The 25,020-nt window shown below is 38.2% G+C and overlaps 3 protein-coding genes across 4 annotated transcripts; 1 reads left to right on the top strand and 2 right to left on the bottom strand.

Annotated features, from left to right (window-relative positions):
* Window positions 1-256: 256 nt before the first annotated feature.
* Window positions 257-3,776, bottom strand: vtna (vitronectin a). 2 transcript variants are annotated; one of them, XM_081371532.1, is made up of 9 exons: window positions 3,311-3,407; window positions 3,113-3,232; window positions 2,625-3,020; window positions 1,996-2,135; window positions 1,688-1,844; window positions 1,423-1,575; window positions 1,064-1,348; window positions 890-969; window positions 257-807 (listed from the first exon to the last, which is right to left on the bottom strand). In XM_081371532.1, the coding sequence occupies exons 1-8, from the start codon at window positions 3,402-3,404 to the stop codon at window positions 932-934; spliced, it is 1,383 nt and encodes a 460-aa protein (XP_081227658.1). In that variant the 5' UTR covers window positions 3,405-3,407; the 3' UTR covers window positions 257-807; window positions 890-931. The 2 variants fall into 2 exon arrangements, with proteins under 2 accessions (XP_081227658.1, XP_081227657.1); XM_081371531.1 differs by having other exon boundaries at window positions 890-1,348; window positions 3,311-3,776.
* A 3,352-nt stretch (window positions 3,777-7,128) lies between these two features.
* On the top strand, window positions 7,129-13,717 carry sarm1 (sterile alpha and TIR motif containing 1; the record flags this gene model as incomplete). The annotated part of the gene is made up of 8 exons (XM_081370832.1): window positions 7,129-7,586; window positions 8,536-9,154; window positions 10,290-10,502; window positions 10,621-10,712; window positions 12,069-12,392; window positions 12,829-13,018; window positions 13,250-13,371; window positions 13,573-13,717. The coding sequence occupies 8 exons, from the start codon at window positions 7,129-7,131 to the stop codon at window positions 13,715-13,717; spliced, it is 2,163 nt and encodes a 720-aa protein (XP_081226958.1).
* Window positions 13,718-14,423: 706 nt separating this feature from the next.
* On the bottom strand, window positions 14,424-24,715 carry slc46a1 (solute carrier family 46 member 1). Its single transcript, XM_081371538.1, has 6 exons — window positions 24,278-24,715; window positions 18,113-18,504; window positions 17,563-18,023; window positions 16,580-16,663; window positions 16,339-16,495; window positions 14,424-16,263 (listed from the first exon to the last, which is right to left on the bottom strand). Exons 1-6 carry the CDS (start codon window positions 24,563-24,565, stop codon window positions 16,200-16,202), a joined length of 1,446 nt encoding a protein of 481 aa, XP_081227664.1. The 5' UTR covers window positions 24,566-24,715; the 3' UTR covers window positions 14,424-16,199.
* Between the last annotated feature and the right edge of the window lie 305 nt (window positions 24,716-25,020).

Genomic DNA, 25,020 nt, shown 5'->3' with positions numbered 1-25,020 from the left:
TTCAATTGCTTGATATTGGCAGTACTCAGTCTTTGGATAGAGCAAGAAACCACAATAAACTGATGAAATGTGCCTAAACACTTTTTGGAAATTTGAATGAAATTGGTAGTTTGCAGCAAAAATGACAAGAAGCACCCTTTTACTGTTCTGGAGAAGCTAAACCTAGGAATAAGCTAGGCTAAACCGAGGGGACTTTCAAAGGCACAAACTAATAATCTGATGTATACATTACATAGAAATAATGACTTAATATTTTGAGATCAAAAACATTGTTTATTGAAGGACTGCACAACTGTTCCACACTAAAAACATTGTTTATTGAAGGATTGCACAACTGTTCCACACTAAAAACATTGTTTATTGAAGGATTGCACAACTGTTCCTCACTAAAAGTTGTCGCAAAGCTCATGGTAACTTCAGCCTTTTGTAAGCATCAGTAAATTCCTCTCATGCAATTGCTTTTATTCTAATTAAACTCATACATCTGTTTATTCGAAATGTTATATTTTAGACTAAAAACTGCATGGTGTCCACTGAGCTTAATCAATCACCACAACAATCAGGAATATTTATGAATGATGTCGTTCCATTTGTGTGGAAATCTGTGGAGATTAAGGCCTTACTTATCACCCTTATTTTTGTATGCCTGTAAATACTATTAAACGGCAGTTGTTTACAGTTGGACTCATCTCTTTTCTGCTCCCGGTGTGTCTTTGCAGCCAAACCAGTATTTTCCAATAGGTCTTGGATATGGAGGGTTTGCATAGTCAACCCGCTTCGTTCGGAGATTCACTCTGTAGTACATATCTGTGAAGAAATTTTATTACATACTTAATATAATATAAATATACTGTAGGCTAATATAATACTATCATTTCAATTTCAGTACCTCCTTTGAAGAAGTAGACACTCTGTAAGGGCTGACGCCTGTTCAGCATGTCATGGACAGTGTCTTCCGAAGGTTTGTATCTGTAGTCAGAATCATAGTCATTTTGTCTATGATAGTCTCTGCGTCTGTCCTGATCTTGCCACCAGTCCTGCCCATACCTCTGAGCATACTCACGTCCAATGTTGATGCCCCACTCAGCCATAGTCTCCCAGTGTGGTGACCTATTCTGCCTGCGCCTGGAGCCCCACTTCTGACCCCACTGCTGCCCATACCGCTGGCTCCACTGCTGCGCATACCGCTGGCCCCACTGGTCCCAATCCTGCCGATTTCTGTCCTGACGCCTTCTGTTGGGCCATCTCGGAGTGACGTAGAGTCTGCCGGCTAGCACAGCATCCACAGGTGATTTGATCCCAATCCAGTCTTTGTTGATGAAGTGATGGCCACCGTGATGACTTTGGTCTGAAAAAAAAAAAAGTGTTATGGAAGCTTTCCCAGATGCATAATGTTGATATCTTGCTCTAAAAACGTATTACCTCCACCAAAGAGCTGGCTGAAGTGCTCAACCCATCGGTCGTAGTAAATATCAGTGTATCTGCTGAAGAGTGCTGAGGGAGATCTCAATGACATCTGAATGCACTCCTTATGGGATGGCTGGTGCTTGAACTCATACTGGTAATACTGGTCACCTACAAATAAGAAACATATACTTTGTTTAGTAAAGATTAATGAATATGAAAGTAAATTTGAATTCAATGTGAATATATACATGTATATACATATATTTAAGTTAGGTCTGACCTTTAAAAAAATAAACTTTCTCTTTGCCATGATGGCTGTGAGCAGGAATGGCAAAGGCAGCATCAAGATGGTCTGGTATCTTCTCAAATCCCACAGATATGTCCCGTGGGAAGTCCTCATCTAGCACTCCATCATCAAACCTCCAGTATTTATTACCCTGGGAATAATATAACAAAATATTGTCTTTTTCAATCATGGATTAAACAGATTAAATAACTTGGATTAAACCAATTTGAATTGTGACTATTTAGGCTGCTTTACTAAATAACACAAACTTTTCACACTAAGTAATTTGAGGTCATTCATACTTTGAAAATGTAAGTCTTTCCTTGGCAGTTTATGCGAGTGAAGGCAGCATCTATCGGACCTTTTATTCCCCAGATGTCTTCAATGAGCTTTGGGTACCCCGGTAATACTGATCTCTCATCAAGCTCAAAAAAATATTCTCCTGGTGACAAACATATCACATTTTTTAATAAACAAGTCTTTTAAACTTTTGTCTTTTATTTTCCCTTTACTTACTTACCCATTTTTTATTAATTTATATATATATAAAAAAAATCTACCTGTAGTAAATATAATTGTATGTACAGTACATTTTTATACTGCTGTTGCAACGGTAGGTGGGTGTTGTGGCGTGAACAGAAAGCGTCTTTAATAAATCCAACAGGGAATAAACAAACACAACCACGTAAAACTACGATGATACCAGACAATGAAACACAGCAAACTGAAGGCTTAAATACACAGAGGACGATTGACTAAAACAGAACAGGTATGGAGCTAATTAATAACCAAGGAAACTAAGTAGGAACTCAGGCAGGTAAAACAGGAACGGAATAGAAAAACCAAAACTGACTACACGTTACAACTGTAAAGAATGTAAAGTTATTTTGTATACTGTTTACAGTTTTGTTCTTTGCCGTGAGGCGCTTACCTCTGAATGCATATATAGAGCCGTTTTTGAGCTGCATGAAGGAGTCAAAGGGTCTGCCACTGCAGACCTCAGCGTCAGGGTCTTTGGCTTTTGTTGGTGTGGGATCAGCAGTTGAGGTTGTTCGCTCAGTTGTTGTTGGGGTCTTGATGGTGGTGGAGGGTAATAGAGGGTAATGTATAGTTGGAGTGGCAGCAGTGGAAATCACTGGTGTTGGGTCATCATTTAACGTCGAATCCAAGTCTTGAGAAGTTGGTGTTAATAGGCTGAATATATCAGCAAAGGTTGCTGGAGAAGGGGTCAAAATTCTTTGCTGTGATCTGGATCTGATTGGTACCGCTGTGCTATTTGTCTCCTCATAATCATCCTCAGGGTAAGAAGGAAATGTGTCTCCACGGGCTGCAACAAGAACAGTTTCTCATGCATCTGTTTTGATCATTGCATTTCACATGTTTATGAAATGGTTTATGAAACCACACTGGTAAACTTACTCCTAATACGACATAAGGACTCATAGTCTGTGCAACAACTCTTGTAGTATGAGCACATAGAGTCACACTGGCAGTTCTTGGTGGCGTCAAACCCATTTTCACAGCGCTCAATACACGACTCTGACAGGAAGAAGAGCACATTTCCAACGTAACACAGAAAATTTATATCAAATCGTTATAAAAAGTAAGTGTTCTCACCTTGCTCAGCCGCATATGTGAAGAAAAGCAGTCCTAGCAGCAAAAAAAGCCTCATCCTGGTGTCTAGTGAATGTAAGTGAAGAAATGAGACCATCAGGACCGAAGAGAAATCAGCGGATCAATAGATTCAAAGGTCACTCACCCTCTTTTGTTTGCTTATTTTTTTGCAATATGTTTTCGTCTTTGTTCAAATGTAATCATTAAAACCAGATATGGATTGTTTCGCTTTCTAATAATAATAACAAAGACAAAGCTGTTTTATAAGGACTACTTTATGTAACATTTCTTTTACTTGAATAATATTAACATTAATACATCCGGTCAAAGTAAATGACTTTGGATGTTTTTGTAGACTATTTTGAGTGATCCATTTAAGGTATTACAAAACAAATAATGCTTGTTTACAACTTTCTAAATGTAAGATAGTCTGTTTAATAGAGTCCACCGTGACATACTTTACTAGACTAATGTGGGAATGCACTACTAGGGGCAAATAACCCTGTTCACTTCTGTGAAAAGTGAATGATTAATAGGTCCATTGGACGCAGGTTACCATTCTGTAACCTGTCAGCTACACACAGACATCACCTTGCACAACTGCTTACAACAAACATGATATTTTCATTTTCTCTTATGTTTTTATGTGGTCACTAATGTGTTCTGTGTGTTTAACCCTCTGGGCTTCTTCATAATTGGGTCACACTTAGCTTCCTCCTGCCCGAAAACGGGCGAAGCCTTAAAATTGTACTTAACTTTGTCCTAGGATAACCAATCAAATATTGTTTTGTTCTATAATGTTTTCTGATTATTATATAGAATTTTTAGAATTTTTTATGATACTTTGCATTAATTATGTAATTTTTATGAGCTATTTTTTCCATTAGAATTAATATATATATTTTTATTTTATTTATTTTATTTTATTTTTCAATAAATGCAACATTTCACATCAAATTAGAGTGCAGGCCTAAAAAAAAAAAAATATTTCAAGTGAGAAGAGCGCCACCTAGTGGCTTCAAAATTGATTAATTTGTGTCATGTCCTATAACCGCCCATAGGCGGCCTATAGCTTTTTTATTTATTTATTTGATTTATTCCCATTCGGAAAGAAAACAATTTATTACTAATCAACCACTGAATGGAACAACACAAATTATATATCATTTTAAAGCTTAGAATCTCAGCTTTTTAATGCATCTAATTAAATGTATTAATTCCTAACGAGTGCTGAGTAATCCCTCTAAAACCAAGTGTACCGCCAGCAGGCGCCACCTAGCTGCGAAAATATTTATTACCATATTTTTCAAAAATCTTGCCTTGATAAACACAAAGTTGATGTCATTTGAAAGCTTAGAGTCTGAACTTTACAGTGAATGTATCCACTTTGAAAAACTCTTAAGTATTGCTGAGTTATTTGCTGATACATAGAATTTCTCTTTTTTTCATAATCTATAAAATAATGTACTGCAATGTGTCAAAAACATCATACAGCTCATGAAACATTCTCAGATAATTGAAAATGGCACTTCATTTTTTACAGCATATTATTACAATTAAAATAAACCCAAAATTAACATAATCTATTGCTTTTATGACAAGATATTCTTCATGGAGAAAAAATTGCCCATGAGGGGGTGTGAAAGACTGTACAAAAAGGCTATCTCTTTTCAAAATGCTGTAATTTTTGATTCCTTTATCCAAAAATTATTATTTTTTTATCCAGATGCAGCTAACATGTAGGGGGACTTCACTAAAAAAGAATTTTCCTCCTACCTTATTTCCTTCCTGAGTTATTCCATGACAAATATGAAAGATATGCAAAATCATAATAAAAATTATAAATATATATTGTCTTTTATCCACCGTTTCTTGGCGGGACAATGTCCAAATGTAATGTAATTTATATTTTCAAAAAATTTAAAAAGAGTTCTTTCAAACGATACCTACCTTTTGACTCTCCTTTCTATAGTTTTGGAGTTATTATGATTATATCATTTTTATATAGTTTGGGGCAAAATTTGCTGTTTCAGTCTTACCAGTTCATTTCTCTGTGTGTGTGTGTGTGTGTGTGTGTGTGTGTTTGTGTGTGTGGGTGTGTGTGTGTGTGTGTGGGGGGGAGGGTGTCTTTTTTGCACTCTTGATGTTCAAGAGTGTCACCCCTTCATTGCTGTACACTTTTTTTCAGCACAGTTGCTGATCTGTAGCTTGTACCACCAAAAGTTTCTCTGAGTTTTCCTATTTTTTCGTATTTCCCATTCATTTCCTATGTCGCCCGTTTTCGGGCGGGAGGAAGCTAAGTGTGACTTTTTTTTTTACGACCCTTTAACACAGTGGTTCTCAATCCTGGTCCTGGAGACCCACAGCTCTGCACAGTTTGTATGTCTCCCTCATTTAACACACCTGATTCAGATCATCATCTCGTTAGGAAAGAGCTCTGAACTGAACAGGGTGTGTCAGATAAAGGAGACATATAAAATGTGCAGAGCTGTGGGTCCCCAGGACCAGGATTGAGAACCACTGCTTTAACATATCAGAATCATCTCCTTGATTTTTTTGTGTGTTCATATAGGTAATAAAACAAAAGTCACCAAGTTTCACCCCCATCCGATGAAGCAAAAAAATTAAACAATTCGAAACGTTCAAGTTTTCGCCCGTTTTCGGGCGAAGAAGCCCAGAGGGTTAAGCGTGTTGTTTCAAAGGTGTTTTATGTGGTTTCTGATGTGTTTTGACGGTGTTTACCATGTTACTCAATATGCGGTTGATGGGTTGTTATGAGGTTGATACACCGGTGTTTGGTGCATTATCGTCTTTCTCCAGCAGGTGGAGCCAAGCATTGCACTGAACAACACATGCTACTGAATATCGAACCTACAAGAGCTATCTCATTACAGCACCACTATCAATGATCTTAAAACAGTCAAAGGCTTTTAAAACAAATTCTATTCTGAAAAAATTCCTATGCAACTAATGTATTTTTTGTATACTCTTTGTAATCTTATTTCTTTTAATATTTGTACCCCTGGCAAACAGTTTTGTTCTGTATATTTTGTTAACAAAATTTTTGTTAATAAAAAAAAAAAAAAAAAAAAAAACCTGAATATCGAACCACACCCAACTCTACCCACAACTCTATCCCTCCGCCCCATCAGACGTCCAGAGAGGAGGAGCTGGACATCATTTGACTCTGCAGTGACTCAGTGAGCACCACTTTGATGCCGAGGTTGATTCTCCACATCACTGGGCGGGTCTACAAACGGACGCTGAGGATGCTTGAGCATCCATTATCAACAATCTCGACTTCATTCAAAATATGACAGCATCATATTGTTATTTAACAAGTAGCCTATCGCTTTAGTTGGCTTTCACAGTAATCTCTCCGAATGTGGCAAAAGGACAGTGGAAATATTCGTCTTTGTCTGACAAGATCTGATCGATTGCCAATGTAGCCTGCATCAACAAACCGGCTTATTTTTGTCTATTTTTTCCTCAAAGATCAAGTCATTCTTACATCTTCATCTTGGTATTTGATGGTTTTTAAACAAGCTTGATGGGCCTTTTCTAACGGTGGATTCGTAAAGGGTATCTTAAAGGCTTTGTAACGTCTCTGACGTCATTTGCGTGTATTATTATTTTTTCCTGACATCAGCAGGATTCTGTCGTTTGGTGCAAACAGTCTCCGTTAATGGATTAAACTGTTTCGCATTAAACGATTTGATAACGTAATGAGTTAACCGCGACGTGATTATTTCTTTGTTACAGCTGAAAGACAAAGAAACATCAGAACTGTTGTAACAACAGACAAACACCTGGTATCCTACATGTTTTTGTCCCTCGTCGTTTATATCAGCAAGATTTGCCGTTATTTCTCCATGTTTAGCTCCGACAGACTCACGGTTCCTGGATATGTCAGTAGTCGGCTACACAACCGGAGGACGGGCTCCGACCCCAGGGCTGTGTCTCCGGGGATCAGCACCGACGTCCAGGTCGTGTTGGAAGTCTCTCTTCCTGCGTTGCGCTCTGCAATCAAAACGCTGAAGTCTTCCAAAGATACAGGAGATATGGAAGAGACTCGCCGAGCCATTGCTGAGACTTTCCAGCTGGTTGAGGAGGCCTGGGTCCTGCCCACAGTGGGTCGACAGGTAGCAGAGGAGATCTGTAACAGGATCCGGCTGGATGGGGGTCTGGAGCTGCTCTTGCAGCTGTTGCAGACCCCTGCTGTAGAAATCACCTATGAGTCTGCCAAGCTGCTTGAACAGATATTGGTCTCAGAAAACAGGTAAGGAACATAAAGTAGGCTATGTTGTTCAAATGGGCCCTGAAAAGTATTTGAACGTCAAGTTACAGTTAAATATGAATGAATGTCATTGAACCCAGCTAACAATTTTTGGTTCTCCGAATGTTCTTTTTTTAAGGTTTGTTTTTGGTTATAGCCAGGAAAGTTTTCTTAGAAATAGAACATAGTTAAAGAACTTTATTATAACGTTACTTTAAAGTTCCCCTAACGTTATTTTTTAATTAAATGTGTCTATACGATTTAACGTTAGGCCTATAGGATATTTAACGGGGTATAGTAAGGCTATCCAGATTTAAAATTTCTTCAGCAACAAATAACTTTAACACAATATGGTCTTTAAAATATGAATTATATATATATATATATATATATATATATATATATATATTATATATGTAAATATATTTACAGACATTACAAAAATTAATAAACAATAATTTGGCAATGTAGGGTAGCCTATCAGTATTTATTTTTTACCACAGTTTAGCGGGACATGCTTCTTTTGGTCCGTAAACAAAAACTTCTCATTAGCATCATGTTCTTTTCAATAAATGTGTCATATTAAAATCATATTAACTAATTGTAAGTAATTATTCAATAAAGATATCGATAAACGTATGTTAGTCAACAGTAAAACGAAATTTACCTTAAAGTGCACGGTTTTCTGTGGAAGACAGAAGTGGTAGCCTACTCACCGCAGAGTCAAATGAGGGCCAGCTCCTCCTCTCTGGAGCTCCAATGGGGTGGGATTAGTGGGATTAGTCCAGCTCCTCCTATCTGGAGCTCCGGTGGGGTGGGATTAGTGGGATTGGGGGGGGGGGGGCATTTATTTGTAGGTGCCACTTGGTTGGATTACTATAGTGTATTTGTTGGACAGAAGGCTTTTGCATCAGAATTCTTTTAAATGCTCGTTTTTTGTATTTCTTTGCAGGGATTATGTGGCACGTATGGGCCTTGGGGTCATACTGAACCTGACCCGTGAGCAGGAGGATGCCCAGCTGGCACGAAGTGTGTCGGGCATCCTTGAGCACATGTTTAAACACACAGAGGAGACATCTGCGCAGCTCATCACCAACGGAGCACTGGACACCCTCCTGTACTGGTGCCGTGGAACAGACCCAACTGTACTGCGGCACTGCGCTGTGGCCCTGGCAAACTGCGCCATGCATGGCGGGCACAGCTGCCAGCGTCTGATGATCGAAAAACAGGCGGCCGAATGGCTGTTCCCTCTAGCGTTCTCCAAAGAGGACGAGCTGATCCGGTTCCATGCCTGTCTGGCCGTGGCTGTACTGGCAGCCAACAGGGAGATAGAGAAAGAAGTGGTGAAGTCTGGCACTCTGGAGCTGGTGGAGCCCTTCATCGCCTCCTTAGACCCTGATGAGTTTGCACGCAACCTTTTGGACAGCGCAGACAGCATGCAGGGCCGCACGGCGACAGACCTGCAGCAGTTGCTGCCCCTGCTGGACGGCACACGTCTAGAGGGGAAATGCATCGCCGCGTTCTACCTGTGTGTGGAGACTAGTATCAAGTCCCGTCAACGTAATACCAAGGTCAAACAAACACTGTATTCGCTTCTCTAGGCCTTCCCCAACTAACAAAAATATGTTCCAATGAACGATTTGCTAATGTTCACATTAAGTTATGTTATTTCTGAATGTTCTCAGAGCATTGAAAACAAAAAGTTTTTTAAATGTAAAAAAAAAAAAAAAATTCCTTGGCTTGGTTATGTGAATGTTAGAGAAAACATTAAGGAAATGTGTTATCTATTTTATCATTTTGCAAGTACTATGGGAACATTGCATTTGAATGTTCTCTAAACCATCTGAAAAAAGTGGTAACGTTCTAAAAACATTAGACTAATGGCCAACTAAAATGTTACAAAAAACGTTCCATGAATGAAATCTAAATTATTTTTGTGCTAATAATGTTATTAAAGACCAGGTCATTTTAACAAATGTTTTATTAACGTTACTGGAAGAACACTTGTTCATAACTTTGTCAGAATGTTCTGAGAATGTTCCCTGTTAGCTAGTGTGAGAGCATGTGTCTTAGTATATAATATATATGTATATACCTATATATATATATATATATATATATATATATATATATATGTATGTATGTAAGGGAGAATGTAGAGCGAGGCGGTTGTTATTGCGAATACAACTTCGACAGGCTGATCAGGACCTAGACGCGAAGCGGCTCTACATTATCCCGCTTATTACATGGCTACCTACCAAATACATCAATAATTTGACACAAAATATTGATTTAAAAAGGAGTTTATTGATTTAAAAATGATTGTATTGCTTCCGCTAAAGAAAATAGTCCGTTCCGTCTCTATGTTTAGAATCCTGCGTCCATAGCAACGCTATGTTTTTCATGGCAACGGTGTGTTAGCAGCGGTCTGTTATCAAGAAATAACAGACCGCATTCTACATTAGAATTCAACCAAGCCATGTAATAAATAAAATATAATACAATATAAATCTCTCTCTCTCTCTCTCTCTCTCTCTCTCTCTCTCTCTCTCTCTCTCTCTCTCTCTCTCTCTATATATATATATATATAATTGTATTTAATTAATACAGATGTATAGTACTAAGACATGAGAATAAGTAATATATAAAATAAAATAAAATATTTATACATTTAATGAATATTAAGTATTGGATCTTTCTACTCAGATATTTCAGGAGATTGGGGCTGTCCAGAGTCTAAAGAGGATCGTCATGTACTCCAGTAATGCCACTGTCTGCTCTTTGGCTAAGCGGGCCTTAACAATGATGGGTGAGGACGTCCCGAAGCGTATCCTGTCATCTGTACCCAACTGGAAGAGTGGAGAGGTGCAGACCTGGCTTCAGCAGATTGGCTTCAGTGCATTCACTGAACGGTTTCAGGTTTGTACACAGCTCCTATTTCCTGTTCAGCTGAACAAGATAATAGTGAAAGATATGATGATATCATACCGATGTTTGCTGTGGACTTAATCACATTTTTCTGCACCATATCTCTCAGGAACTGCAGGTGGATGGAGATCTGCTGCTCAATATCACAGAACAGGATCTGATCCAGGATCTGGCCATGACATCTGGACTCACTCGGAAGAGGCTAGTGCTACTTAATTCTTGGAAAAGTATTCATTCTTAAAAAATATTTATAGAAATGTTCATAATCATAATCATAATTAGGGTCCATTTTGAGAAACGAAAAGAAATAAAAAACGAATTTTAAACAAATGTTATAATGTACACTGGGGGTCAAAAGTTTGGAATAATTAACATTTTTAAATGTTTTTGAAAGAAGTCTCTTATCATGCTCACCAAGGCTATATATTAGAACAAACATATATTAACACATTAATATTGTGAAATTATTCCATATTAAAACAACTGTTTTCTATAGCCGCTTTCCGACCGGAGGAACCTTTTCACAGTTCCTAGAACTATTGGCTAAAGTTACCGGATGTTGGTGTGTTCGCACCGCAGGAACTAGGAACGATTTTAGTTCTAGGAACTCCATTTGTAGGAACTAATTTAGGTCCTACTTCAGAGTAGGGTCTACACCAGCACTATAGGAACTACCCGTGACGTTAGTGTACGCTGATGACCGAACGCATGCGGAACACCAGCACCCGCCATTTTTAAAACAGCTAGAATGTAAACACATTATAGCCTATATATTTACTCCATAAACTAACTATACAAACATGGAAAACAGTGATAGATGGGTCTCTAAACCTTAAATGCTGAAGAGAAAATCCAACGCAACTTTGAGGGGACCAAGCCAAACATGATTATGTAGGCTAATAACCTTTTTTCATATACTGTCTACTTTCTATAACAGTTCTATCTAATAACATATCAAACAGTACTGTTAGACAGATCGCTAACTAATAAACACAGAGCATTGTTTGCTCTGGCGTTCTCAGAGCAGCCAAAATAAAGGTCCGTCGCGCCGCCAAAATAAAAGTCACCGTGCTTGCGTCACTCCCTTACCCCTCCTACCAGTTCCTATGGCCACTTGGCCAGTGCGAACGCAAACAGCAAAACCGAGTTTGGGGGAGAGTCAGGGGCGTAGAATTTAGTAGGGACGCTAGGGACGTGTCCCCACCAATATCCAGTGACAATGATATATCCTTAGCAAAAATTTCGATCAAAACTTAAAATGTGATTATATTGATGTCCCCGTCCCTACCAATTTCAAAATCAAACCTACGCCACTGGGGAGAGTAGTCCTTAGAACTGTTTAGAAGTGGACAGTTCCTAGAACTAAGTTCCTAGAACTACTTGGTCAGAAAGCGGCTTATGTGAATATTATTTCAAATGTGACTAATTCCTGTGATAGTAAAGCTGAATTCTCAGCAGTCATTACTTCAGCCCCAGTGTAAATTGAAACGAAAAAAAGAGGCAAAATAGACGCATTTTATCATAACCTATAGCAATTCTCTGATGACCTCTGTACAGATTTCTTAGAGATTTGCGTGTACTGAAGACCTACGCCAACTACTCCACATGTGACCCCAATAACCTGGCAGACTGGCTGGCCGATGTAGACCCGCGATTCCGTCAGTACACCTACGGCTTAATTCAGTCTGGAGTCGATCGGAACAATATTGCCAAGATTACAGACGAACAGTTGCTGTCTGACTGCCATGTTGAGAATGGCATCCATCGTGCCAAGATCCTTTCTACCGCCAGCTGCCCTGCTAAACAGCTAACTGATTCCCAGCCTGCAGGCCCTGATGTGTTCATCAGCTACCGTCGCACTACGGGTTCACAGCTTGCCAGGTCAGACCACAAATGAGATGGCTCTTATCCATCTTATCATCATCCGTTCAGTTACCAAAGTTCCATTTTAATAACAATTAAAGGATGCAAAAATATCGGCAGTATAAGTGCGTATGCACATTTATCCTATTTGTTTTTTTTACATTTTGATTACTTTGACTATGTAACTCTTAAAGTTAATCTTTAAAATCAGTTTTAATTTAATAACACTGTTAAATGTAATCTTGACTGCTCTCTTGAATTGTCAAATGCAAATCCCAAAATATAAACCCATTTTTTCATACTGTGCATACTGCGAAAATGGATTTACCATTTGTGATTCCTAAATTCACTTTAATTCAATTTATTTAGACAAAGTAGTACAGAATTTTAATATCAACCATTTTTATTGTTTTGAAATAAACCCTAAATCTCCTGTTCTTTTCTTTCTCTGCAGCCTACTGAAGGTGCATCTACAGTTACATGGTTTCAGCGTCTTCATCGACGTGGAGAAACTGGAAGCCGGCAGGTTCGAGGAGAAGCTGATCACGAGTGTGCACCGAGCACGAAACTTCATCTTAGTGCTTTCAGCCAATGCGTTGGACAAATGTATGGGCGACGTGGCTATGAAAGACTGGGTTCATAAGGTTAGAGGGAGAAATAAAGTCATTTTTACTCTGATCAAGGTTGAGTTCATTGTACAAAAATGCTGCACTTCAACTGGAAAACTCACTCCTGAAGGCTTCAGTCATTGTCATCATTACCTAAATCCCTATTTGAGAAAATGCCAAAACGCCCTTCTGCAAACACTATGAAGTATGTAATTATGTGTATTAATATTGTCAGTGAGGCTTAACTATTTCATTTGTCAACCACAGGAGATTGTCACCGCTCTGAATGAGAAGAAGAACATTGTTCCTGTCACTGACAACTTTATGTGGCCCGATCCGGCCTCTCTGCCGGAGGACATGAGGACCATTCTCAAATTTAATGGCATTAAGTAAGTCAACACTCTGTCTCACTAAACATGTTGGTGAAGTTACTCTTTAACATGTTCTGCTGTAGTTTGTGCCTGCTCAGTAACTTGCCGTGATTAAAATTATACACCAGATCCATATCCAATAAGAGCTTTTCTTGTAGAGATTTACACTAATCTAATTGGAAAAATAATGAATGTAAATCTTTTCTCTTAATGTCACAGGTGGTCCCATGAGTATCAGGAAGCCACTATCGAAAAGATTCTGCGCTTCCTACAGCCAAGACGCGCTTCCAAGATAGCGCAATGCCCCGGCCAAGAGCAACCAGATGGTGCAAAAACAGACAAAAAAGAGCAAGAAATAAAATAATGTTGCGTTCCCAATAATGGCCATCGTGTAACCAGAACACTCCCGTTAACCCTCAGAGGTCAGTGTTTCCTTTGGTTGTATGCATGTAGCTGCTCTAGATAGATTACGGTTGAATTTTCTTTGAGAAAAAAAATGTAATAAATGTAACCTACCCAGAGACGCAATGGAACTTTAAAGGTGCGGTCGCATTAGGGACATTTTGGCCAAATTTGGCGTCAATTGAGTAGTGATGTATGATTCACAGCTCACACAGAGTCACTTTCAAACAAGCCAGCTTTCTGGTGGTCAATGTGGCGAAACTTGAAACCTGTTGTCAAATCTACATAGGGAAATCTTTTACCCTCACACAAAATTTGCGATATTCCGAACAACAATAAATGTGACCGCACCTTAAGGATTATTCTAATTCTAAGAATATTCCTCAATTGCAGTAATCATACTTGCTATGTACTGACCATGTTCCCAGAATTGTGTGGGACATTTCTGTAACTCAGGAAGTTTAATCGATTTCTGCATTATCAATCGTATTTATGACATCAGCATAAAGCATAATCAGTCTCTGTTTATATGATAGATAATACTAGATAATCTTGCATCATAGCATTATCAATTGAAATATAAAAAAAAGCCTTATGAAATGTTCATTTTTAATTTTTCTGAAGTTGGTTTGCAGTAGGTTATAAAAAGCATCAAATACACTGTAGTTCCATAAAAAGAGTTTCTTTTATTCTTTCGTGACTAATTACAGATTTGTGCATTTTGTTATTTTATTTTATACCTTGCATCATTCACAAAGCAAATAAAAAAAATGTTCACATCTAAATCATTATGGTTATTCATCACCTCATGCAGTATTAGAAAAAATCCTTTTAGACAGTTACATGACTTGAAATACTGCTGTAGAGGCTTTCTTAGGATTTGCAAGGATATTATGCAGCAGATTTGAGTCACTGATACATTTTCAGACACTGTGAAGATTCAGCAGGTCAAGGAAAATGCTAATGAACATTTACTAACACCTCTTGACACCTCAAGCTTTATCCTGCTATTGATCTCCCTACTGTTGCCTTATGATGTGTGCCAGTCGGTCTTTAATGTCTTATACATAGTGTAAAATCTGTACAATGAAATGTTCTTTTTGAGAAATAAACAGCAATAAAACTGGTTTTGGAAAAACATTATTCATAATCATATATGTAAGTCATACATATTCTGCATGTCCACATTTTTGTTTCACAAAAAGTTGCTTGTTGCACTGCATTCAAATATTCCTATGCAAAACCGCTGACATAAACGATTTGACACTTTCAGACAAGCACAAAATGTAATTTTCACTTCCTGTTAGTATACTGTATAGTAAGCCATAATTTCAAGAGTCTCCTCTCAAATCCCTGTAATTCTCAGATAACTAGAACACAACTAACATGGGGAAGCATTTAAATGTTGTGAATATTGAGTAATGGTAATAAAAGTATGTTTAGTGAGTTGTCCTCAGTAATAATATAAATAGTTTAAATTTCCATTTATGTTCTTCAGCTTTAAGAATACATTTCCCATAATGCTTAGGGGGAGAGTGAGAGTGCACAGTGAAGAAACGAGAAGTGAGAGACATGACTGATTCAATGTGTGTGCACTGCATCCCTGAATAATTCTACACAAAACTTCAGTAAACAGTTTTTTTAATGCAAGTGGCAGTGGTCATTATTGCTTACAAAGAAGAAAAGACACAAGATTAAAAAGGATGACGTTAACATGATGAGGAACAATACAGTGATTATAGTGAGCCATGACCAAACAGGTTTCTCAAACACTGACCCGGCATCCAGTGGTCGACAGATAATTCCAACCCAAACTCACGCCATTGGTTGAGCTGATGTTGCTGTGTCGGGCTGGTCAGGAAGCTGAAACAATGTTTCGATAGCACCAGTCACAGTGTTCACACTTTTTGTGGAAATCCACATACCTATGGCTCACTCACAGTTGTCTCTACACACATCCGCTTAAAAAAACATGTAATTCTGTGATCCAAAGCTCCAGTCTTCAGTGTCACATGATCCTTCAGAAATCATTCTAATATATGCTGATTGGTTCTTCAGAAAAATGTCTAATCAATGCTAAAAACAGTTGTTCTGCATAATATTTTTGTGGAAACAATGTTTTTTTTTTTTTTCAAGATTCTTTGATGAATAGAAGGTTCAAAAGAACAGCATATATTTTAAATAGAAATATTTTATAACATCATAAATGTATCTTTGCAGAATAATTTCTTAAAAAAAAAAAATCATACTTTTTGTCAGGAATGTTGTTCTTGGCAAAATCACAGCAACCTGCATGCCCAAGTCATCACAAATTGAACACAAGTCCATTTTGTGTGCTCAACTGGCAATCAGCTTTAGGATCCCAGTTGTGCAGAAAATCATTGCTTATTCTTGGACTCATTCTGTCCTTTGCTGTTCTAGAAAAACTCTCACAGAGTCAATTGTCAGGATATTCCAGAGCCTTCTCTGTTTGTTCTGCTCTCTCTCTTCTCCTGGCAACCCAAGCCCCTGTACACATCATAATAAAAATGTTATTCATTCTCGAACTGAGAGTCTAAATGACAATCATTGAGGGGGTCTTACCCAATAATGCCAGCTGGAATGAGGAGGATGACGGCCCCAAAGAGGAAAGGGAATCCCTTCATGAAGTGTAGGGTGGCAGGGTACAGAGAGTTAAAAACCCCACTAGATACTAGTGAGCACAGACCTTCCACACACGCCACTGAAGCAAACAGAGCACCTAAGACAAAATAATAATAAAACATGTTATTCCATTTAATTCTAAAGGTTACTAATTTGTGACAAAATGCTATCCTTGTTTCACCTTGTTCTGAAGGGTCCACCAGCTTGGACAGTTTAGATCTCAGGACTGGGGTAGAGGCCATAAAAAGGAAGCACAGGCCATATCCTGACAAAGACAGATAGATAAGCAACTTTTGCAAGTTAATTTCCTTGATTCATGTTTACCTACTTCAGCCACTGGAGGACAGTGTGAAGTTGCATCAGCACTGCATTAATTTTAAAATATGTCAAGAAAGAGTGTCTTGACCTTTCTCCTGTAATATAGGCCTAATCTAAACAGTAGAACATTAACATAATGTCTTATAGTCTGAAAAGTGTCAGTTAAATAATGTTACAAGATGTTTCAAGATCTTGTTAACCAGTAAATAATCAGTTTTAAACAGCACAATGCATTATATAATCAATAAATAAACATCCATATAAAAATATAACTATAACATTCATAATATAAACATAAAACTGTATGTTTATAAAATATATTATACATAATTATACACACACTTATAACTAAATGAGTTTGATGTCAGTAATATTTGTTTTAAGATTTGCATTAAATTGAACAAAAGTGACAAATAATTTTCCATTGGTACAAAAAAAAAATCATCAAGAAATCCTGAAAGGATGTTACAGTCTCTATAAAAAATATTTCAAATATTGATAATAATAAGAAATGTTTCTTGAGCACCGAATGATTTCTGAAGGATCATGTGATGATTCAGATGGCTGCTGAACATTCAACTTTACCATCACAGGAATAAATGGAATGTTTTTAAAATAGATTTAAAATTATGATTACATTAAAATTATATTTCATATAAATAATACATTATAACTGATATATTAAAATACAAAACAGTTATTTTAAATTGTAATACTGCATAATATTACTGATTAAATAAATGCAGCTTTGGTGAGCATAAGAGACTTCTTTCAAAAATATACAAAAATCTTACCGATACCAAACTTTTGAACGGTGGTGTATAAATTGAATATAGAAGATCTTACCGGTAAACATCAGAGCTGTAGTGTCAGCGATCGAAATCACAATCAAGCCAACAATGTTAGAGGTAAGGCCCACCACAGCCACCCAGGAGTCCTCCAGACAGCATTGCATGGCCCTGAGCCCCATCAGGCTGGTGAGGTAGGCCAGATTCTTGGCCGCAGAGCCATAACCAATCAGCTCTGGACCCCAGCAGAGCGGAGCACTCAACTCATAGAGCACATAGAGGTCACTGCAGCCCAAATGTACAGACACCACCAAAAAGAAGCAGAAAATGTAAAACCATAGTTTAGTTCTACGTCCCTGTGGCGTGTCAGATTCATAGAGGTGGTAGATGGCCCGGTGATGCCTGGCGGAGAGGAGTTTTGCCCCGGGGTCAGGGGTGACGGTTTCAGGCACAAACAGGTATGTGTAGAAGGCCGCTGCAAGATTTGTGGCCAATACTAGCCAGAAAGGGTTGATATACCTGGAGGGAAACATGACGTTGTTGTTCTTGTTGTTGTTTTTTACAGAAATATTAAAATTGTATTTTATGTTTGAAAAGCTGCCGGGTACCCTAGCGCCCGTCGCCACAGTCCTCCGATGATGCTCCCAAACATGCCAGCCAATCCCAGACAAGCCTCTAGTATCGCCACACGAAAGGTGCGAGAACCCATGCCACTCGTGTCGGCCACATACGCAAAGCAACCGGCCAAAATGGCGTTGAAGTCCCCGGAGAGGCCGCTGCAGATCCTCCCAATAAGGAACCAGAACACAGGCAGCTTCAGGTACATTACAATCAAATAAACGGCCGCCTGAACTGCCAGGCCAAGGCATGGGATGATCAGAACCATACGCCGACCTGCACGGTCACTCCACGAGCCCAACAGGGTCACCATAATCAGCCCAACTAGAAAACCACCCAAATTGATGTACAGGCTCCAGTGCGCAGTCAGAGTCTCCACTTCCTAGACGAGGGAAATAAATTACATATTAAAGGTCCCATATTGTACAGCTTTTGGAAGTTTTATTTTAGGTTTCGATGTCCTTAAGAATATATATTTGCGGTATAAGTACCAAAAACCATCTCAATATATTTTTACAGCTCCTTCTCAGGAGCTCTGCCAAGAACAGGTCGTTTTTAGCCTGTTTACTTAGTATTCATGAGACTCTCTTCTGATTGGCCTGTTGTTTTCTGAGTGATGCACGGCCAGGCCAACCACAGGTGTGGCTTGGTGATGCTCACAAGTAAGGTAAATAAAACACCTGTAATGATGGTGATAAATTATTTGTTATTAAAACATAAACATTCACAAACCACTGTTAATTTAACATAAAAGCAAGCATAGGCTACAACGTGCATGGTTTGGCATGACAGAAATAGCGCTCCCTTAATAATTCCTAAAAAGCTGATATCTCAGTTCATCGCGATCTCACAAAGCTCCGTTATTATCAGTGAAGCTGACTGCAAAATAAATCTTTCATAATGTCAACACTTTGTTAGTTATAATCAGAGGATTTGCCAGCATGCAGAATTCAGCACTGAACAAAAACTCAGTTTTGAGCGGTGAGTGGATTCTATCTTAAATGCATCTCATTGGTAGCCTGGGAAAACCCAGACAAACTTGTGGCAAATTTAGATTTGCTCTGCAAGTAGTCTGGCAAAGAGCCCATTCAAGCCAATTTCTAATCCGTCCAAATAGTGGCACCAATCAGAAACGTTGAGGCGGGCTTTACACGATGACGATCGCTCTGATTGGTTTTAGGTCTATCCAATTGCGCCCAGAGGCATTTGAGCGACGTCTGTTGGTGAAGCGCACCAACTTTTAAATGCATTATTATATTCAAATTGCAAACACATGAGGACAGTCTCCATGAAGGACCCACTGGCAGATGAACGTGCTACTACATTTCTCTCCGAAACGGTAGGAAATTAAATTAGATTTAATAGAGGATTTTAACTGTGACAAGATGATTGACAGGGCAGTTTATGTGACAGGGCGCACGCGACAGATCCGTCCGATAAAGATGACGAAGTAGTCTGTCCCAAAGCTTGCCTACTTTTTTGCTACACATTCAAAAGTAAATACCTTTTCTTCACAAAAAGAGTACATACTTTTATGGCGTAGTGTAACTTAGGCGAATTGGGACGCAGCATATGGCTTTACACGATGACGATCGCTCTGATTGGTTTTAGGTCTATCCAATTGAGCCCAGAGGCATTTGAGCGACGTCTGTTGGTGACGCCTCTTTGGAAATGAGTTATTATTGAAGCTTTGCCAGACCATAACTCAGTTACTACTGAGAATGGTCTGGTTTTAACCAGGCTATCTCATTGGCCATTGCATTCAAGAAATCAACACATATGTCTGTGATTGGCTACATTGCTCAACGTTATAAACAGAAACTCGTTCTGGCCTGTAAATCTTTTTTATTTAGTTTTAATTATTCCTGTTGTTTTTGTGCAACATATGAATAACAATTTATTTGTTTTTAGATGTTTTATTTTTAGATATTTCTATCTCGCGGTAGTCCCGCTAATTGTTTTATTCTCCCGCAACCTGCACACACAGGAGTACCTTACGCCCGCACTCGGCCATCAAATCTAGTCCGGCACCGCACTCTGTTGCGTTGGGTCCCGTGGGAGTGCAGGTCTCTACATCCATCAACTGAACAGCATTTTCTCGACATGTTTCCGTGTTGGTGTTGCTCAGCAACGATGTTGTCTGGGGGTTGGGCAAAAGGATGGAGGGATGGTGGGCAGTGCTCGGGGTGGTGACTGAAGGCGGTGACTGTTACAGTCTAATTCTGACATCACATTTATACGGAAGTCACAACGGCCCGTGAAAAGGCCATAGACAGAAAGAGGCACAGCTACTTTATGCAGGCTGTGTGCATTTGTCTGTGGATTGACTGTTTTGAAACTTATATGGTAGTTAGTTACATAGCTCCTAGACCTCTGTTATCATGAAAAAAGCCAGGAAATTTCATTTTTGACAACATGGGACCTTTAAAGTTCTCTTTTGGAAACATAGTATTTGAAACACAACCTCCTCCTTTAGTGGCAAGTGTGATAACGTAATAATATCTCCCGGTTGATTATATCATTAAAAAATTGTTAATCCAGTAGTAAAAAGAACTGGTTCAGGTGTCATTCGTTCAGAAATAGGATTAACTGCTACACTGGTCCAATTTTGAGTTTTACGAATAAAAAAAAGCCATTTATAATGTAGGTGTTAAAAGATAAGGCTCATAAAAGTCATTAGTTCGGGAATCTGGATTTACTGGTCCCCCAATATGTTCAGGGTACACTGGTCCAATTTTGTGATTCACTTAATGAACAGCTTCAGAAGTGTCATTCGTTTGGGAATCGAACTACACTGGTAGCGGTGTATATTTTCTTTTATACTTTTATGTTTGATTTACTAAAAAGAAAAGGCTTAAAAAAGTGTAATTTGTTTGGGAGTCAGACTTTACTTCCACTACAGTAGGGGTTGCACGACTACTGATTTCTACTAGTCGATTTCTTATCAAAACAATACTCGAGTTACTCGACTACTCGTCGTTTATGCTACTGTATATGAAAAGACATGAAATAGCTAGATCTTATCAATAAACATTTATTAATTCATAGCCTAATGCAACAATTACATAAGTAAACTCTCAAAACGTTATAATTATGACATTTCATTTTTAAATTTTCATGTAACAGTCTAAAGCCAAATAAATAGCCGTTCTTGCCTTTCATTTCAGACGTCTGCTTCTAGGGGCCGTTCACATATCGCGTCTTTTCCGCGCTCAAGGTCGTTATTTCAAATGTAGGAGCGCGGCGAGCGCGCTCATAATGAAAGCAACGGACGTGGTGCGCTAGTTTGTCCAGGTGGGTTTTTCCTTCTCATCTCCAGAAACATATCTAGTAGTAAAGCTAATGCAAGGGCTAGAAATACATTAATCCTTTGCTGAATGATACTTCTTCGTCGTCATCATGTAGAGCGCAGTTTGGTTGCATAGCAACGACAGACGCCACGGGAGCGCAAGCGCTTGTAGGAGACAGCGCGCTTTCCACACGTTTTTAGAAGCAATATGTGAACGGCCTCTTGCAGAGTTGGCCAAATTACAATATTTTTGTCATCCTTGATGCAATTCTTCCACACATCTGACGCGTGGTGTCTGTTGGTGACGTTCGCCATTTTTAATTCATTTATGTTTAATGGACGCTCGAGTAGTCGATTGTTTCCGACAGCGTCGACTACTGGTTGAAGTAGTCGATCTATCGACTACTCGACTAGTCTATGCAAGCCCTACACTACAGAAAGAACCGGCTCTAAGCCCACCGGCAACTATAGTTGCCGCAGTACATAGTTGTCATTTTCCTTTTGTAAATATTTTTCTAGATGTTGTCCATGTTTTATTTCTCAATGAACTGCAAGCAAACAACCAAATAAAGGATTTAAAGAAAAAAAAAAAAGGTATTCACTTCCTCCCTGTCACATGAGGCTGTCAACTTCCTACCCCTATAGACCTTATGTAGCTCCGCCCCTTTTCAGCGCTGCGCTCATTGTCTTTTGACTTCCGGTCTGTATTTTCACAGCGTTTTGCGTGTTTATTAATGAACGGCTCGTTTTAAAATCTTCCCGGTCGATTTACATTTGTTAAGTCATCTGCTTTAAACATTACAGTCCTCATGATAACTTTCGTTAACTTTACATTAAGTAAATCCACTTAAAAAGCTAATTACTCCTGGACAGAAATGCCATATAAATATACAGAGCGACCGCAAAACGGAAGTTAAAAGACAATTTTCCAAAGATGGCGGCGCCCTTGTTTCTCTGGTGCATAAGGTCTATAGGAAGCAGGGCGAAGGCAAACCCTCCCAAAGAAAGGTCATTTTCATGTTACTAATAAGAATTTTTTGTTGACATATATATCTACATAATCGTGAAGGTCTCTAGAATCAGCCAAACAAAACAAATCTTACAAGAGATCTATAGTTTTTTGTATACTTAGTCAAAAGTCCAAGTGGCAACTATAGTTGCCGGTGGGCAAATGCCTTGTAAGTACATATATCATGGGAAAATGGGGTATACTGTGTTAATAGGTTAATAAATCAAGTTTATTGGTCTTGTTTAGTGCATAAACATAACTTAACCCTTTAAATGACATCTCTATATATATATTTTTTTCTTCATTCTATTTATTTGTATTTATTTATTTTCATTTAACTTTTTGATACACAATGCCCTGTAGTGGCTGCACTTTGTTCTGCACTATGTTCCACAACTTTAACCCTTGTGCGCTGTTCGTTTGCGGTTTACAGTCAGGCTGTTTGGGGTCTGAGAGACCCCAGGCAACAAAATGTTATTTTGTAACAATATATATATTTTAAACAAATGTAATTTTACATTTTTACTCCACAAAATGTTCAAAAAAAGAAAAGAAAAATTGTCCAAAAAGAAAAAAAAAATTATAAAAAATTTGCCTTATAAAATACCCACATTTCTAACTTTCATTCATGGGGATAACATGGATAATTTGACATGGTTTAGTGTAAGATTTTTGGCAAAATGTTGGAAAATGCAGTTTTAAAAGTAAAAAAAAAAAAAAATCACTTTAGCCAGTAGATGGCTGCAGAGCTCTAAAAGTACTAAAAGTTTCAAACTAAAAGACATTTTTTCACATGTTTTTCCAGTTAGATTCATATCTACATATAATGAAATCACAATTATAACAATAAAAGTTACTTTTTGTCAAAATATAACATTACTGAAAAACAGATTTTTTTTTTCAGTACAAAAAGTAACTTTTATTATTATAATTGTGATTTCATTATATGTAGATATGAGTACAACTGGAAAAACTTGTGAAAAGATGTCTTTCAGTTAGTCAAAAAGCAAATAGCAAATAGTGGTGCTCTGCAGCCATCTACTGGTTAAAGTGATAAATTGTTACTTTTAGAACTGCATTTTCCAAAAGATGGAGACGGGCAAACATCTTTTAAAAACACTTAACCATGTCAAATTATCCATGTTATCCCCATGAATGAAAGTTAGAAATGTGGGTCAAAAAGACCCTGAACAGCGCACAATGGTTAAGGCAAATGGATTTGTTGTTTGTTGTGTTTTCATATTCAAGAGATTATAAGCTAGATACAGTTTTTTGGGGGGTCTGCATCAAATGTTCTTCGACTTTTATACATAATAAATTTGTTTATGAATAAAGATTGATCTGTTGAAAGCAGTTATTTTGAGATAAATGCCAAATGTTCTCCTCCTATTCATAATTTACATTGAAAGGGTGCATACAACATATTTGCCCACCGGCAACTATAGTTGCCGCACATTCAAATATGATTTTCAAGAAAGAAAGAAAAAAAAAACCTGGGGAAAATAAATGCAGAACATAGGACACTATTAAGAGGATTATATGCATGAAACCATTCAGAAAAATTTGGGCACAAATGGGTTGAGTGTCATTCGTTTGGGAATCGAACCACGGTAGCCTACTATGTAGCTCTGTATAATAAGAGCTATAGTCACTGAAAAAAAGAGAGGCTCATAACAGTCATTCGTTCAGGAATCGAACAACACTAGATGCGCTATTGTGTGATTTTGACTCACTAAGTTAGTACAGATAACCGACTCAAAAGTGTCATTCGTTTGGGAATCAAAATATTCGCGCGCATTTGATTCACTAAAAGAACCGACTGATTTCGTAATGAAAAACGTCTCAAATATCTGTTACCTTAAGCAGAGGGTCGTGGACCGTAGATGCATTACATCCTCCTCCCTTTGTTCCATTATAACCCACATCTTCACTGAGACGTTCCCACAGGTACTGCGTGTATAGAGGCATCTGGAGAGCTATGGAGAACATGGACAGGAACATAACGGGCTCCACGGTCACAGAAAATGGACACGAACACGGCGGAGGAGGTTTGTTTTGTGTCACCTTAAAACAACAACAGACTTTGCTGGAGTCACCCGACTCCGAGTCCTCCGCAAGAATAGCGCTTGTATCTGATTCATCCATGATTTAAATCTTTCCGAGTCCAAGTGCTGAAATCACAGACACGACAAATCTGCGCGACAAAAGAATGTTAACATAACTTAGTCTGGACAGACAGCAACCGCAAACAGCTGACAATGTGACTTCCGGAAGCCGCCGCGTCTTCAGTGGTTTGCCGTGCTTCCGGCGGCCCCTTTTGAATCACATACACTGACATGACAATCTCAATAAAACTGTCTGACAGTCAGACATATCCTTCCTTAGACCAAAAAACTTTTGCCATTTGCTTTTTAAAAGTCATGTTTATAATGTTTGGTGAATATCCTATTGTAAAGGCTATTATAAATGTATATACATTTCACAAAAATTTCCAGGCTTTTGTCAGGCAAAGTAAAAACATTCTGGAATGTATTAGTAAAACAATTCTATAATAATGGGAAATACATTTTTATTTAGGCTATTTGTTCATTTACATTTAT

This window comes from Scardinius erythrophthalmus (assembly GCF_964197995.2).
Source record: "Scardinius erythrophthalmus genome assembly, chromosome: 7".
In the NCBI taxonomy this organism is placed as follows: Eukaryota; Metazoa; Chordata; class Actinopteri; order Cypriniformes; family Leuciscidae; genus Scardinius; species Scardinius erythrophthalmus.
This window is presented reverse-complemented; position numbering and strand designations above follow the sequence as displayed.